Here is a 16,924-nt window from a genome sequence, read left to right on the forward strand (position 1 = left end):
GAGGTTGTACCTCTTTTCAGTTTTGATTTGCATTTCAATTAGGATGTTGATCATCTTTTCATGTGCCTATTGGTGATCTTTATGTGGCCTTTCGTTGGAGAAAGGCCTATTTAGGTCTTCTTCCCATTTTTTGATTGAGTTGTTTTTGTTACTATTGCTCTCTATGAGCTATTAGTACATTTTAGAAATTAATCCCTTGTTGGTTTCATTGTTTACAAATATTTTTCCCATTTCATAGGTTGTCTTTTTGTTTTGTTTATTGTTTCCTTTGCCATGCAAAAGTTTATAATCTTAGAAGTTTGATTAGGTCCCAATTGTATATTTTTGTTTTTATTTCCATTACTCTAATAAATGGCCACAAAAAGATGTTGCTTTGATTTGTGTCAAAGAGTGTTATTCCTGTGTTTTGCTCTAGGAGTGTTACAGTACCCAGTCTTACATTTAGGTCTTTAATCCACTGTAAGTTTATTTTTGTATGTGTTGTTAGAGAATGTTCTAATTTCATTGTTTTACATGCAGCTGTCCAGTTTTCCTGGCACTGCTTATTGAAGAGACTGTCTTTTCTCTGTCTTGTATTCTTGCTTCCATTGTCCCAGATTAATTGACCGTAAGTGCATGGGTTTATTTCTGGGTTTTCTTTTTGGGGGGGAGGTTTCTATTCTGTTCCATTAATCTGTGTGTCTGTTTTTGTACCAGTATCATACTGTTTTTATTATGTAACTTTGTAGTATAATCTGAGGACACTGTGATTTCCTCCAGCTTTGTTTTTCTTTCTCAAGATTGTTTTGTCTACTCGGGATCTTTTGTGTTTCCATATGGATTAAAATTTTTTTCTTGTAATTCTGTGTAAAATGCCTTTGGTTATTTCATAGGGATTGTACTGAATCTGTAGATTGCCTCAGGCAATATATTCATTTTGACAATATTGATTCTCCCAGTGTAACAACATGGTATATCTTTCCATCTGTGTTCTGTCTTCAATTTCTTTCATTAGCATCTTAAAATTTTTGGAATACAGGTCTTTTGACTTCTCAGGTAGGTTTATTCTTAGGTATTTTATTCTTTTTCATGCGGTAGTAAATAGGACTGTTGCCTTAATTTCTTTCCTAATTGTTTGTTGTTAGTATATAAAATGCAACAGATTTCTGTGTATTAATTTTGTATCTTATAATTTTACAAAATTCATTCATGAGCTCTAATAGTTTTCTGGTAGTGTCTTTAGGATTTTCTATGAATAGTAACATGTCATCTGCAGACAGTGACAGTTTTACTTCTTCTCTTCAAATTTAGGTTACTTTTATTTTTTTTTATTCTCTGATTGCTGTGACCAAGACTTCCAAAATCATGTTGAATATAAGTGGTATGAGTGGACATCTTTCTCTTGTTCCTCATCCTGCAGGGAGTGTGTCCAGCTTTTCACCCCTGAATGTATGGTAGCTGTGGATTTGTCATAGTGAAATTGCTCAGTCATGTCCAACTCTTTGCGAACCCATGGGCTATAGCCTACCAGGCTCCTCTGTCCATGGGATTTTCCAGGCAAGAATACTGGAGTGGGTTGCCATTTCCTTCTCCAGGAGATGTTCCCAACTCAGGGATTGAACCTGGGTTTCCTGCATTGTAGGCAGATGCTTTATTGTCTGAGCCATTTGTCATATATGGTCTTTATTATGTTGAGGTAGAAAAGATTCTCTATGCAATTTCTGGAGAATTTTCTTTAAATCATAAATCTATGTTGAATTGTATCTAAACCCTTTTCTATATCTAATGAGATGATCGTAAGTTTTTATCTTCAGTTTGTTAATGTTGTATATCATACTGTTTGATTTGCAGGTATTGAAAACTCGTCAGTCTCCCTGGAGTAAATCTCACTTGATCATGATGTATGATTCTTTTAATATATCATTGGATTTGGTTTGCAGGTGTTTTGTTGAGGATTTTTGCATCAATGTTCCATGGTGGTCTAGTGGTTAAGACTCCTTGCTTTCTGTGCAGGGGATGTAGGTTCAACCCCTGGTCAGGGAACTAAGATACCATATGCTGCATTGTGTGGCCAAAAACAGAAGTCTGGGATCAGCTGACTTCACAGGATAATTCTATCAAACATTTAGTGAAGAGTTAACACCTATCCTTCTGAAACTATTGCAAAAAATTGCAAAGGAAAGAACACTTCCAAACTTATTCTATGAGGTCACCATCACCCTGATACTAAAACCAAGTAGAGATACAGTAAAAGAAAATTACAGGCCAGTATCACTGATGAACATTGATGCTTTTGTTTGGAGTTTTAAAATTGCTGATTTAATTTTAGTACTTACGATTGTTCAGTTTATATTTTCTGTTTCTTCCTGGTTTAGTCTTGGAAGATTGTGCCTTTCTAATAATTTATTTTTTTTAGGCTTCCTATTTTATTGATGTTTAATTGCTGTTAGTAGTCTCTTATGATCCTTTGTATTTCTCTGGTGTCAATTGTAACTTCTCTTTTTTAATTTCTGATTTTATTCATTTGGACACTCTCCCTTTTTTCTTAATGAGTCTAGCTAAAGGTTTATCAATTTTGTTTATCTTTTCAAAGAGTCAGCTTTTAGTTTCACTTTCTATTTCATTTATTTTGCTCTGATCTTTATGAATTCTTTCCTTACCCTAACTTTGGATTTTATATGGTCTTCTTTCTCTAGTTGCTTTAGGTGTAATATTCTGTTGTTTATTTGAGATTTTTCTTGTTTCCCGAGGTAAGCTTGCATTGCTATAAACTGGCTTCTTAGAACTACTTTTGCTGCATTCCACAGGTTTTGGATCCTTATGTTTTCATTTTCGTCTGTCTCTTTTTATATCCTTGTGTTTTCATTTGTCTCTGCATACATTTTGATTTTCTCTTTGATCTCTTCAGTGATGCATTGGTTGTTTAGCAGCATACTGTTTACCTTCTATGTGTTTTTGTTTTTGTAGTGTTTTTCTTGTAGTTGATTTCTAGTCTCATTGAACCGTGGTCAGAAAAGATGCCTGTTACTTTGATTTACTGAGGCTTGTTTTGTGGCATACCATGTGATCTATCCTGTAGAATGTTCCATATGCACTTGAAAAGAACACGTATTCTGCTCTTTATATGGAATGCTCTCTCTATGTATCAGTTAGGTTCATTTGGTCTGTTGCGTTATTTAAGGCTTGTGTTTCCTTATTGATTTTCTGTCTGGATAATCTGTCTATTGATGTAAGTGGGGTGTTGCAGTTCCCTACTACTCTTGTGTTACAGTTGATTTCTCCTTTTATATCTGTTAATATTTGTCATATATTGAGGTTCTCCTATGTTAGGTGCATGTATATTTATAATTTTATATCTTCTTACTATATTGATCCCTTGATTATTATGTAGTGTCCTTTTTTTGGTCCCCTGTAACAGTTTTTACTCTAAGTCTGTTTCTAAGTAGGTCTATTTCATCTGATGTAAGTATAGTTATGCAAGCTTTCTTTTCATTTCCATTAGTGGAATATGTTTTTCAATCCCCTCACTTTCAGTTTGTGTGTCTCTCTAGCTCTGAAGCAAGACTCTTGTAAACAGCAATTATAAAGGTCTTGTGTTTGTATCTATTCAATTGCTATATGTGTTTTGGTTAGAACACTTAATTTCTTTGCATTTAAGATAATTATCAATATTAATGTTCCTGTTGCCATTTTGTTAATTGTTTTTGGATTTGTTTTGAAATCTTTTTTTTCTTTTTTCCTCTTTTGCACTCTCCTCTTGTGTCTTGATGACTGTTGAATGTTTTTAGTTGTATGTTCAGAACTTGTTTTCTTTTTCGTATGTGTATCTATGATAGAGTTTTGTCTGTAGGTCAGTTGGTCCAGTTGCTCAGTTGTGTCTGACTCTTTGTGACCCCATGGACTATAGCACACCAGGCTTCCCTGTCTGTCACCAACCAGAGCTTGCTCAAACACATGTCCATCACGTTGGTGATGCCATCCAAGCATCGCATCCTCTGTCACCCCCTTGTCTGCCTGCCTTCAGTCTTTCCCAGCATCAGGGTCTTTTCTAATGAGTCCGTTCTTCACATCAGGTGGCCAAAGTATTGTAGGTAACATGAGGTCTGTGTATATATGTGATTATTTCATGTTGCCGATACCTTAATTTTAAATGCATTTAAATAAACTTGCATTTGTACTCTCATCTCACAATTACTGTTTTCAGTATCACATTTTTACATTTGATTATTTTGTGTATCTCTTAACTGCTCTTTGTTGATGCAGGTGATTTTACTTTTGTCTTTTAACCTTCCCAGTTATTTAGTGTATGGATGAGTTCCTACCTTTAATGTATGTTTGCCTTTGCCGATGAGGTTGTTTTGTAATTTTCTTATTTCTAGTTGTAGCCTTTTATTTTTTTTGTCTAGAAAAGTTCCTGTACCATTTGTTGTAAAACTGGTTTGATTGTGCTGATTTCTTTTCATTTTTACTTGTCTGTAAACCCTTTGATTTCACCATCAAATCTGAATGAAAGTCTTGTTTGGTAGCATACTCTTAGTTTTAGCTTTTTCTTTTTTATCACATTAAATATATGGTGCCCATTTTTTCCTGGCCTGAAGAGTTTCTGCTGAAAGATCAGCTGATAGCCTTATGGGAGTGCTCTTACATTAGTTGATTTTTTTCCTCTTGCTGCTTTTACTGTTTTCTCTTTATGTTCTTTTTTTCCATTTTGATTATAATATGTCTTGGTTTGTTCCTTTTTGGGTTAATTCTGTATAATAGTCTTTGTGCTTCACTGTTTCATTCTTCAGCTTTCAGAAGTTTTCAGCTATTTTCTTTTTCAAACATTTTGTCAGGCTTTTTCTCTCTGTGATCTTCTGGGCCCCTTATAATGTGAATATTAGTGTTCTTGGTATTGCCCCAGAGATCTTTTAAACTGTCCTCATTTCTTTTCACTCTTTTTTTCTTTCTGGTCATCACCAGTGAGTTCCGCTACTCTCTTCCAGCTCACTGATCAATTCCTCTGTAACACTTTAATCTGCTATAAATTCCTTTAATGTAATTTCATTTCCATTACTATATTCTTCATCTCTGGTTATTCTTTCTTTCTTTATTTTTTACCTCTTTGTTACGAACTTCTATCTTCTTGCTCTGTGCATCTATTGTCCTCCTCACTTCTTTGGTCACATTATAGTCATTCCTCTGCCCTCTTTCTTGGGTGAATTGTCTATTTCTACTTCACTTAGTTCTTTTGAAAGTTTATCTTGTTCCTTCTACTGGAATGTATTTTTTTGCTGCTTCATTTAAAAAAAAAGTCTAAATTGCTGTTTGTGTTTTTATGTATGTGGTAGGTTAGTTACATTTCTCAACTTTGGAGAAGTAGTCTTCTGTAGGAGATGTCATATGCATTCCAGGTCTTAAGTAGGTCTTGGTGCTAATGTGTCAAGATTGCAGCCACTAGTAGCAATGTTCATACAGTTGAATGTTTCCAAATATGCCTACTATCAGTGATTATATCACCAGCATGAGCTGTAGCCATCCCCTGCTTATTGAGTCTCTCCAGGATCAGTAGGTGGGTCTAGTTTAGGCACCTTTCATATTCTTTTGCCCTGGGTCCTAGTGCACATAAGATTTTGTGTGTGCTCTTGGGACTGACATCTATTTATCCCCTAGTCCTGTGAAGATCCTGAAATTAAGCCCCACTGGCCTTCAAAGCAAAATGCTTTGAAGGGGCTCATCTTCCCAGTGCTGGACTTCTAGTGCTGCTTCCCAGACTAGAAGAGCTTGACATGGGACTCAAGAACTCTTATTCCTGTGGGATAATCTGTGTAGTATAATTAGTTTCCAGTTTGTAGGTTGCCGTTCTGGGAGTTATGAAGTTTCATTATTTTGCGAGTTTGCTCTCCTACCTGTCTCTTTGGTTCCTTCTTGATATCTTTAGCTTAGAAGATCCTTTCTGGTAAGTTCCAATCTTTTTCATGCATGGTTGTTCTGAAGATAGTGGTGATTTTGATGTGGTTGTGGGAGGAGGTGAGCTCAGGATCTATTTACTCTTCCATCTTGATAAAAGCCCTGTTCTCTAATTTCTATTTCATATTTCATCCTTTGGGTAGATATGGTTTTAGTTTGCTCCTGTTTATCTAGTTTCTTCAGGTATAAGGTTAAGTTAGGCATTTATATTACAATTTTTCTTCTGTTTTACTTGTATCTCAAATGTTTTGATATGTTATCTTTTTATCATCGTTGTTTCAAAGTTATTTTCTTATCACTAATTAGCACACTTTCTTTTCAACTAAAATAAGTCCCTTTAAAATTTCTTGTCAGACTGGTTTAATGCTGATGAACTCTTTTATCTTTGCTTGTCTATAAAACTTGGAAGCTTTATCATTCAGAGTTGAGGAAGAGATAGTTTGAACTTTTTTCTAGCATTCTGAATATATTGTGCTATTTTCTGGCCTGCAGAATTTTTTGCTGAAAAATTGCTAATAGTTTTAATAGTAGTTCCCTTGTATGTAAAACATTTTCTCTTGTGGCTCTTAGCATTGTCCTTCTACTTAACTTTTGACATTAAAATTATGTGCTTTGGAGTACTTGAAGATAGCACTCACCCTCTGAAGTGTCTGGAAAACATTACACTTAGCCAATAGATGTGCATGTAATTAGAAATTTGCCTCTCAGGCTGCAGCCTTGATGATTATCTAAGAGGCCTCCATAACAGAAAAACTGTTGGAACTAATAAACGAATTCAGTAAATTTGCAAGATACAAAACAGATGTACAGAAATCTGTTGTGTTTCTATACACCACTAATAAACTGTCAAAAGTAGAAATAAACAATCACATTTATAATACATCAAAAAGAATATAATACCTAGGAATAAAATTAACCAAGGAAGTGAAAAACTCTATATTGAAAATTACAAGATACAGATGAAAGAAATTGAAGAAGACCCAAACAAATGGAAAGATATTCCATGCTCATGGATTGGAAGAATCAAGGTTGTTAAAATTTCCGTATTACCCAAAGCAATCTACATATTCAGTGCAATCCCTATAAAATTCCCATGGTGTTTTTCAAAGAAACAGGAAAATAATCCTTAAATTTGTTTGGAACTACAAACACCAAATAACAAAGCAATCTTGAGAAAGGAAACAAAACTGGAGTCTTCAGACTCTCTGATTTCAAACTATATTACAAAGCTATATTAATTAAAATAATATTATATTGACATGAAAAGATATATCCAGATCAGTGGAACAGACTATCAATAAACCCAACAGACAGAAATAAACCCAGATATATATGGTTAGTAAATTTATGACAGAGGAACCAAAAATATATGATGGAGAAAGGACAGACTTTTCAATAAATGGTATTACTAAAACTGGACAGTGACATACAAAAGCATGAATGGATCACTGTTTTATACAATACACAAAATAAACTCAAAATGGATTAAAGACTTGAATATAAGACCTGAAATCATAATTCTTCTTAGTAGAAGACAAATGCACTAACTTGAAAACATATATGCACACCTGTGTTCACTGAAGCATTATTTGCAGTAGCAAAAATATGAACCAATCTAAGTATCTGGATAAATAATGATTAAATAAATTGTTATGTACATTTATCAATATAACAGAATGTTATTCAGCCTTAAGAAGAAAATGCTGCCATTTTTGGCAATATGGATGAATCTTGAGGATGTTAAAACTCAACATTGAAAAAACAAAGATCATGGCATCTGATCCTATCACTTCATGGCAAATAGATGAGGAAACAATGGAAACAGTGAGAGACTTTATTTTCTTGGACTCCAAAATCACTGCAGATGGTGGCTGCAGCCGTGAAATTAAAAGATGCTTGCTCCTTGGAAGAAAAGCTATGACCAACCAAGGCAGTATATTAAAAAGTAGAGATATTAGTTTGCTGACAAAGTCCATCTAGTCAAAGCTATGGTTTTTCCAGTAGTCTTGTTTGGTTGTAAGAGTTGGACCATAAAGAAAGTGGATTGCTGAAGAACTGATGCTTTGAATTGTGGTGTTGGAGAAGACTCTTGAGAGTCCTTTGGACAAACAGCAAGGAGATCAAACCACTCAATCTAAAAGTCAATCAATCCTGAATATTCATTGGTAGGACTGATTTTGAACCTGAAACTCCAATAGTTTGGCCACCTGATGCAAAGAGCAGACTCATTGGAAAAGACCCTGATGCTGGAAAATATTGAAGGCAGGAGAAGGGGACATCAGAGGATGAGATAGTTGGATGGCATCACCGACACAATGGACATGAATTTGAGCAAGCTCCGGGAGTTGGTGATGGACAGGGAAGTCTGGCATGCTGCAACCCATGGAGTAGCAAAGAGTCAGACATGACTGAACGACTGAACTGAACTGAGGACATTATGTTAGTAAAATAAGCCAGACACAGGAAGACAAATACTACATCTCACTTTTATGTGGAATCTACAATAGTCAAACCCATAGACACAGTACAGTGGTATTTGTCAGAGGTTCAGACCAACAGAAACAGGGAAATGTTGGTCAAAGGGTATAAAGTTTGATCTATGCAAATGAGTAAGTTCTGGAAATTTAATAAACAGTAGCGTAACTGTAGTTAGCAATATTGTAAAATTTAAATTTTCTGAGAGGGTTGATCTTATGTGCTCTTACCCACCCCCCCCCCCACACACACAAAGAAAATGGTAACTATATGAGAGTGGATATGTTAATTAGCATGATTGTGGCGGTTATTTCACATTGCATAAGTATATCAAAACATTGTCTTATAATTTAAGTATATATATATATGTATATATTTCAACTATGATTAGATAAGGGTGTAAATATTGAAAAAGTTTAGAATAAACAAGTTGTGAAAGTTTTTAAGTCTTTAAATACTGTTGTTTTTTTTTCTAGCCAGAATCAACTGTTTCAGATTTAATTCCTCTTTATCTAGAAATGCATATCGTGGTAGACAAAGCTTTGGTATGTGTTTTACTTTTTCTTTGCACTTGAATATTTGATATGAATGTATGATTATCCCTAGCTAGAAAGGAACTTAAATATTCCAGTCTTCTTACTTCCATGTCACCCCAGAGAACAGTGAAGAACCAAATATTCAAAATTGCACTAGTTCTATCAGAAATATTTTATTTGAAATCTTTATGTAATAAACCTGCATAACAAAATGGTTTTATTATTATTTTTCTGATAGTTCGCAACTTTAGAGTCTCTCTCAGTCCACAAAATTTTTAATGGTGATATTTTTAGTGAAAATTTTTAAACTTTAATTCTTGTTTTAGGGTACTTGAAGAACAGCATGTAATCTAGAAAATGGCTAATAAGATATTTACTGGCACAGAAATAATGATGGTATAAATTTATGATAACTGCTAACATTAAAGTATCAAGGTTTTTTAATGGTTTTATTCATGCAGCTGATTGAGTCTAGTCTAAATGCTCCCCTAGATTACTTATTCCCATAAACAGTTTGAGGACCTCTGAACTTCAAACTCTTGAGGTGATAACTCAGTTTGTTTTCAGTAAAATGTTGTTTTATTTCTCCCATACTTCAAAGATTTCAGAAAACAGGGATAAGACTTTTTTTCTAGATTTTTTTTTCCTGAAATATTTGATTATCACATCTGTGGAAAACCACAGAGAATGTCAATCATACTGATTTCCAGTTCTATTTGTAGGATTGTAGAGCTTGTCAGGAAGTGAGTTGAGAGTTTGAGACAGGAGAGATTTAGGGAGGATATTAAAATACTTATTAAATTAGAATTAGGGAAAAGAGCAAAAGGAACATTAGGAGAAAGTTGAGATATTTCTGGTAAAGATGACTAAATTTCCAGGGAATATTTTGGTTTATGAAAATTATTTCAAGATTTAGTTCAGTTCAGTCGCTCAGTCATGTCCAACTCTGCAACCCCATGAACCACAGCACATCAGGTGCCACCCCTGTCCATTACTAACTCTTGGAGTCCACCGAAACCCATGTCCATCGAGTCGGTGATGCCATCCAACCATCTCATCCTCTGTCTCCTCCTGCCCTCTTCCCAGCATCAGGGTCTTTTCCAATGAGTCAGCTCTTTGTGTCAGGTGACCAAAGTACTGAAGTTTCAGCTTCAACATCAGTCCTTCCAATGAACACCCAGGACTGATCTCCTTTGGGATGGACTGGTTGAATCTCCTCACAGTCCAAGGGACTCTCAAGAGTCTTCTCCAACATCACAGTTCAAAAGCATGAATTCTTGTTTCAGGATTATGTTTTAAAAGTTTCTTGTCCAAATTGCCAGATTTGCCAGTCATAAAATGCTGATTAAGCATATATTTTCTATGTTTTTACAAATATTTATATATTCTTTAATAAGACAAATATCGAGCCAAATATGACAATCTATGTTACCAGATATTGGGCATGTAAAGAAGAATAGTGATATCTTCAGTCTCTTCACAAATTTTCAATCCATAATTGTAGCCTAGTGAATTCAGTGCCAGATTGAGGGAGTCTATGGTACAGTAAAACGCAGTGCAAAGTTTCCAGTTCAAGATGGCAGAGTAAAAGAACATGCACTCATCTCTTCCTGAAAGAGCACCAAAATTGTAATGAGCTGTTGAACAGCCATTGACAGGATGATGCTGGAACCCCATGTCCAAAAAAAAGATACCCCATGTCCGAAGACAAGAAGCCACAATGAGATAGTAGGAGGGGTGCAATCTTGATAAAATAAAGTCCTATACCTTCCAGCTAGGCCACCCACAATCTGAAGAACAATAATATCAAAGAAGTTCTCCCTCTTCACTGTTGTGATGATTCTGAGCCTCACGTCAGGTTTCCCAGCCTCACGTCAGGTTTCCCAGCTAGGAGATCTGGCGAAAAGACTGGGAATCCCCACAGAACCTGACTTTGAAGGCAGCAGGACTTGATTATAGGATTTCTACAGGACTGAGGGAAACAGAGACTCCACTCTTGGAAGGCATAAACCAAATTTTTCATATACCAAGACCCAAGGGAAAGGAGCAGTGACCTCACAGGAAACTGAACCAGACCTACCTGCTAGTGTTGGAGGGTCTCCTGTGGAGGAATGGCTCAGCAGTGGCTTCCGCAGGGATAGGACACTGGCAGCAGCGGACCTGGAAAATGTCTCTTGCTGTAAGTCCTTTTGGAGGTTGCCATTAACCCCACACAGAGTTCACAGACCCCAGGGCTGGGTTGCCACAAGCCAGACAACTAACAGAGAGGGAGCACAACTCCACCCATCAGCAAATAATTGGATTTAAGCTTTAATGAGCATGGCCCTGCCCACCAGAACAAGACCCAGTTTCTCTCACTGCCAGTCCCTCCCATTAGGAAGCTTATATAAGCTTCTTAGCCTCATCTACCAGAAGGCAGACAGAAGAAGCAAGAAGAGCCACACTCCTACAATGGCTAGAACAAAAGCCACATTACAGAAGTTACTCAGAATGAAAAAGTAGAATGTTATGTCTCAGATGAAGGGACAAGAAAAAAACTCCAGAAAAACAGCTAAATGAAGTGGAGATAGGCAACCTTCCAGAAAAAGAATTCAGAATGATGATAGTGAAGATGATCCAGGATCTTGGAAAAAGAATGAAAATGCAAAAAATGTTTACCAAAGGCCTAGAAGAACTAAAGAAAAAATGAACAGAGATAACAGTACACTAGAGATGAAGAATCAATAGCAGAATAACTGAGGCAGAGGAGCGGATAAGTGACCTGGAGAACAGAATGGTGGAAATCACTGCTGCAGAAAAGAATACAGAAAAAATAATGAAAAAAATGAAGACAGCCTATCTATGAGACACCTGGGACAACATTAAACCCATGAGCAGTCACATCACAGGGGTTCTGGAAGGAGAAGAGAGAAAGGACCTGAGAAAATATTTGAAGAATAATAGCTGAAAATTTCCCTAACATGGGAAAGGGTATAGTCAACCAAGTCCAGGAAGCACAAAGAGTCCCAGGCAAGATAAACCCAAGGAAGAACACACTGAGACACATAGTAATCAAAATGACAAAAAGACAAAGATAAAGTATTAAAGCAACAAGGAAAAAAGGACAAATAACATACAAGGGAACTCCCATAAAGTTATCAGCTGATTTCTCAACAGAAATCTGGCTTTCTCTATGAGCCAGAATGAATGGCACAATATATTTGAAGTGATAGAAGGAAAAAACCTACAACCAAGAATACTCTACCCAGCAAGACTCTTTTTCAGAGTTGATGGAGAAATCAAAAGCTTTCCAGACAAGCAAGATTTAAGAGAATTCTGCACCATCAAACCAACATTGCAACAAATGCTAAAGGAACTTCTTTAGGCAGGAAACACAAGAGAAGGAGAAGATCTACGTGAAATAAACCCAAAATAATTAAGAAAACAGTAATAGATCCTACATACTGATAATTTACCTTAAATGTAAATATGAACCAAATGATGCTGTAAAGAGCAATATTGCATAGGAGCCTGGAATGTTAGGTCCATGAATCAAGGCAAATTGGAAGTGGTCAGACAGGAGATGGCAAGAGTGAACATCGACATTCTAGGAATCAGCAAACTAAGATGGATTGGAATGGGTGAATTTAACTCAAATGACCATTATACTACTACTGTGGGCAGGAATCCCTTAAAAGAAATGGAGTAGCCATCATGGGCAACAAAAGAGTCTGAAATGCAGTACTTGGATGCAGTCTCAAAAACGACAGAATGATCTCTGTTTGTTTCCAAGGCAAACCATTCAATATCACGGTAATCCAAACCTATGCCTCAACAAGTAATGCTGAAGAAGCTGAAGTTGAACAGTTCTATGAAGACCTACTTCATTATAGGGGACTGGATGTAAAAGTAGGAAGTCAAGAAACACCTGGAGTAACAGGCAAATTTGGCTTTGGAGTACAGAATGAAGCAGGGCAAAGGCTAATAGAGTTCTGCCTAGAGAATGCATTGGTCTTAGCAAACACCCTCTTCCAGCAACACAAGAGAAGACTCTACACATGGACATCACCAGATGGTCAACACCGATATCAGATTGATAATAATCTTTGCAGCCAAAGATGGAGAACTCTATACAGTCAGCAAAAACAAGACCAGGATCTGACTGTGGCTCAGATCATGAACCTCCTTATTGGCAAATTCAGACTGAAACTGAAGAAAGTGAGGAAAACCACTACACCATTGAGGTATGACCTAAATCAAATCCCTTATGACTATACAGTGAAAGTGAGAAATAGATTTAAGGGACTAGATCTGATAGAGTGCCTGATGAACTATGGACAGAGGTTCATGACATTGTACAGGAGACAGGAATCAAGACCACCCCCAAGAAAAAGAAATGCGAAAAAGCAAACTGGCTGTCTGAGGAGGCCTTACAAATAGCTGTGAAAAGAAGAGAAGCGAAAAGCAGAGGAGAAAAGGAAAGATATTCCCATTTGAATGCAGAGTTCCAAAGAATAGCAAGGAGAGATAAGAAAGCCTTCCTCAGGGATCAGTGCAAAGAAATAGAGGAAAACAATAGAATAGGAAAGACTAGAGATCTCTTCAATATAATTAGAGATACCAAGGGAACATTTCATGCAAATATGGGCTCAATAAAGGACAGAAATGGTAGGGACCTAACAGAAACAGAAGATATTAAGAGGAGGTGGCAACAATACACAGAAGAACTATACAAAAAGGGTCTTCATGACCCAGATAATCATGATGGTATGATCACTCACCTAGAGCCAGACATCCTGGAATGCAAAGTCAAGTGGTCCTTAGGAAACATCACTCCAAACAAAGCTAGTACAGGTGATGGAATTCCAGTTGAGCTATTTCAAATCCTAAAAGATGATGCTGTGAAAGTGCTCCACTCAATATGCCAGCATATTTGGAAAACACAGCAGTGGCCACAGGACTGGAAAAGGTCAGTTTTCATTCCAATCCCAAAGAAAGGCAATGCCAAAGAATGCTCAAACGACTAAACAGTTGCACTCATCTCACACGCTAGTAAAGTAATGCTCAAAATTCTCCAAGCCTGGCTTCAGCAATACATGAACTGTGAACTTCCAGAAGTTCAAGCTGGCTTTAGAAAAGGCAGAGTAACAAGAGATCAAATTGCCAACATCTGCTGGATCATTGAAAAAACAAGAGAGTTCCAGAAAAACATCTATTTCTGCTTTATTGACTATGCCAAAGCCTTTGACTGTGTGGATCACAATAAACTCTGGAAAATTCTGAAGGAGATGGGAATACCAGACCACCTGACCTGCCTCTTGAGTAACCTGTGTGCAGGTCAGGAAGTATCAGTTAGAACTGGACATGAACAGACTGGTTCCAAATAGGAAAAGGAGTATGTCAAGGCTGTATATTGTCACCCTGCTTATTTAACTTATATGCAGAGTACATCATGAGAAACACTGGGCTAGAAGAAGCACACGCTGGAATCAAGATTGCTGGGAGAAATATCAATAACCTCAGATATGCAGATGATACCACCCTTATGGCAGAAAGTGAAGAAGAACTAAAGAGGCTCTTGATGAAAGTGAAAGAGGAGAGTGAAAAAGTTGGCTTAAAGCTCAACATTCAGAAAACTAAGATCATGGCCTCCAGTCCCATCATTTCATGGCAAATAGATCGGGAAGCAGTGGAAATAGTGACTGACTATATTTTTCTCGGCTCCAGAATCACTGCAGATGGTGATTGCAGCCATGAAATTAAAAGACATTCCTTGGAAGGAAAGTTATGACCAACCTAGACAGCATATTAAAAATCAGAGACATTACTTTGTCAACAAAGGTCCATCTAGTCAAGGCTATGGTTTTTCCAGTGGTCATATATGGATGTGAGAGTTGGACTATAAAGAAGGCTGAGTGCTGAAGAATTGATGCTTTTGAACCATGGTGTTGAAGAAGACTCTTGAGAGTTCCTTGGACTGCAAGGAGATCCAAGCAGTCCATCCTAAAGGAGATCAGTCCTGGGTGTTCCTTGGTAGGACTGATTTTGAAGCTGAAACTAATACTTTGGCCACCTGATGCAAAGAGCTAACTGGTTTGAAAAGATACTGATGCTGGGAAAGATTGAAGGCAGGAGGAGAAGGGGACAACAGAGGATGAGATGGTTGGATGCCATCACTGACTCAATGGACATGGGTTTGGGCAGACTCTGGGAGTTGGTGATGGACACCGAGGCCTGGTGTGCTGCGTTTCATGGGGTTGCCGGGAGTCAGACACGCCTGAGCACCTGAACTGAACTGAACTGAACCAAATGACATTGACTCGCTGGGTGGATGAAAACATGCCCATGTATGCTCTTCCAGTTACCATATCACTCTACTTATTCCCCCAATTATTACGTAATTTATATTGTTAGGTTCATCAAGTTTCAATTATGACTTGAAATTACAATCATCTTTTATTTTTTGTTTGGCTATTGATTGTGAAAACTGATAAACATATTTTACTATTTTGATTATATAACAATTATTTGTTTTAATGTGATTGATTCATGATTGGTCAACAGAAAATAATAGATCCTATATCTAAACTAAATCTACTGTTTAATAGAAAATCCTACACTCACTTTTTAAAAATCAAATGTATATCAGAATTTTCTTGGCATTAAAAAATAATGCAATTGCCAAGGTATCGCTTTTGTTTTCCAAAGCTCCAGATGTGTTTCTAATGAGCAGCCATGTCTAAAAACAATTGGATTATAAGATGACCGTTTACTTTTATCATTTGTTTCACTTTTTCTATTTCATATTCGGTCTTCTCATTTCATTTAATTTGTGTGTTCTGATTTCTCTGTCTCTTTTTTGATGTTGTTTTTCTTTCTCAAGCCTTTTGTGTGTGTGTGTGTGTGTGTGTGTGTGTATAAATAGTATGTATAATATGTATTTTAGAATATTTATGAATTTTGCCTATCTAAAATATTTATGACATTTTGATTCCACTTGTTTGACTCAGTTTGAATAAAATGCTAGATTTCTAATTTATGTTCACTCAAAACTTTGATATAGTTCCATGTATTTTGGCATCTAGTATTACTGCTAAAATTCTAGAAAATTTATTATCTTAGTGATTTTTTAAGGAAAATTTGAATCAGGCTTGAAACTTCTAATCCAATTCTGAGAATTTAAAGAGATATTATGTTGTTAAAAAAATCCAGGAAATTAACATGTGATACAGTATTATTAACTGAAGTACAGATTTTATTCACATTTAACAAAATTTTATGCTAGTGTCTGTTATTTGTTTTCACACATTATTCAAGACTCCACTTTGTATTTAATTGTACTGAGAAGCTTCAGCTACATGCAACAAGTTCTGGTACATTCTCTTCATTTTTATTCTATTGCAGGTATTTTCTGATTTTCCTTCTTTAGGGCTTCTTAGATATATCCATCATTGAAAAGTGGACTTTTAATTACCACATACATGGGATTTTAAAAAATATCTTGGGTATTAATTTCTCATTTTGGTATTAATTTCTCACCAAAATTCTTTCTTCTCTGCAGTCACCCTCTGTTTTTTTCAGTCTTCTAACTTTATTGAGGTTTTCAGTGGCTACGTCAAAGAACTCTATTGGTAAATGCCACATGGTACTTGAAAATATGTGGGTTATTTTCAAATATCTTTTGATATTTATTTCTAATATAATTCCACAGTGATAAGAGAACAGACTCTGTATGATTTCAGTACCTTTACACCTTGAAATTTTTATGCCTTGTTTGATGCCCTTGGACCCTGGAGAAGGGAAAGGCTACCCATTCCAGTATTCTGGCCTGGAGAATTCCATGGACTGTATAGTCCATGGAGTCACAAAGAGTCGGACATGACTGAGTGAATTCCACTTCACTTATGTCCCTGGATATATTCCAGTGTCTTCTAGTTTATCATCTATGGGAACTTGAATAGAATTTTTATCCTACCATTGTGTGAAAATTGTATAAATCTTAATTA

The 16,924-nt window shown here is 36.2% G+C and overlaps 1 protein-coding gene across 5 annotated transcripts in view; it reads left to right on the forward strand.

Annotated features, from left to right (window-relative positions):
- The window catches only part of LOC136176582 (disintegrin and metalloproteinase domain-containing protein 32-like), a 151,563-nt gene that overhangs the window by 21,485 nt on the left and 113,154 nt on the right, over positions 1–16,924 (forward strand). For all 5 annotated transcript variants that reach the window (XM_065946976.1, XM_065946973.1, XM_065946974.1 and 2 more), the window contains one exon: positions 8,880–8,948. In XM_065946976.1, coding sequence (XP_065803048.1) covers positions 8,880–8,948 — 69 coding nt within the window. The remainder of the gene's footprint in view (positions 1–8,879; positions 8,949–16,924) is intronic.

This window comes from Muntiacus reevesi, chromosome 10 (genome assembly GCF_963930625.1).
Source record: "Muntiacus reevesi chromosome 10, mMunRee1.1, whole genome shotgun sequence".
NCBI lineage: Eukaryota > Metazoa > Chordata > Mammalia > Artiodactyla > Cervidae > Muntiacus > Muntiacus reevesi.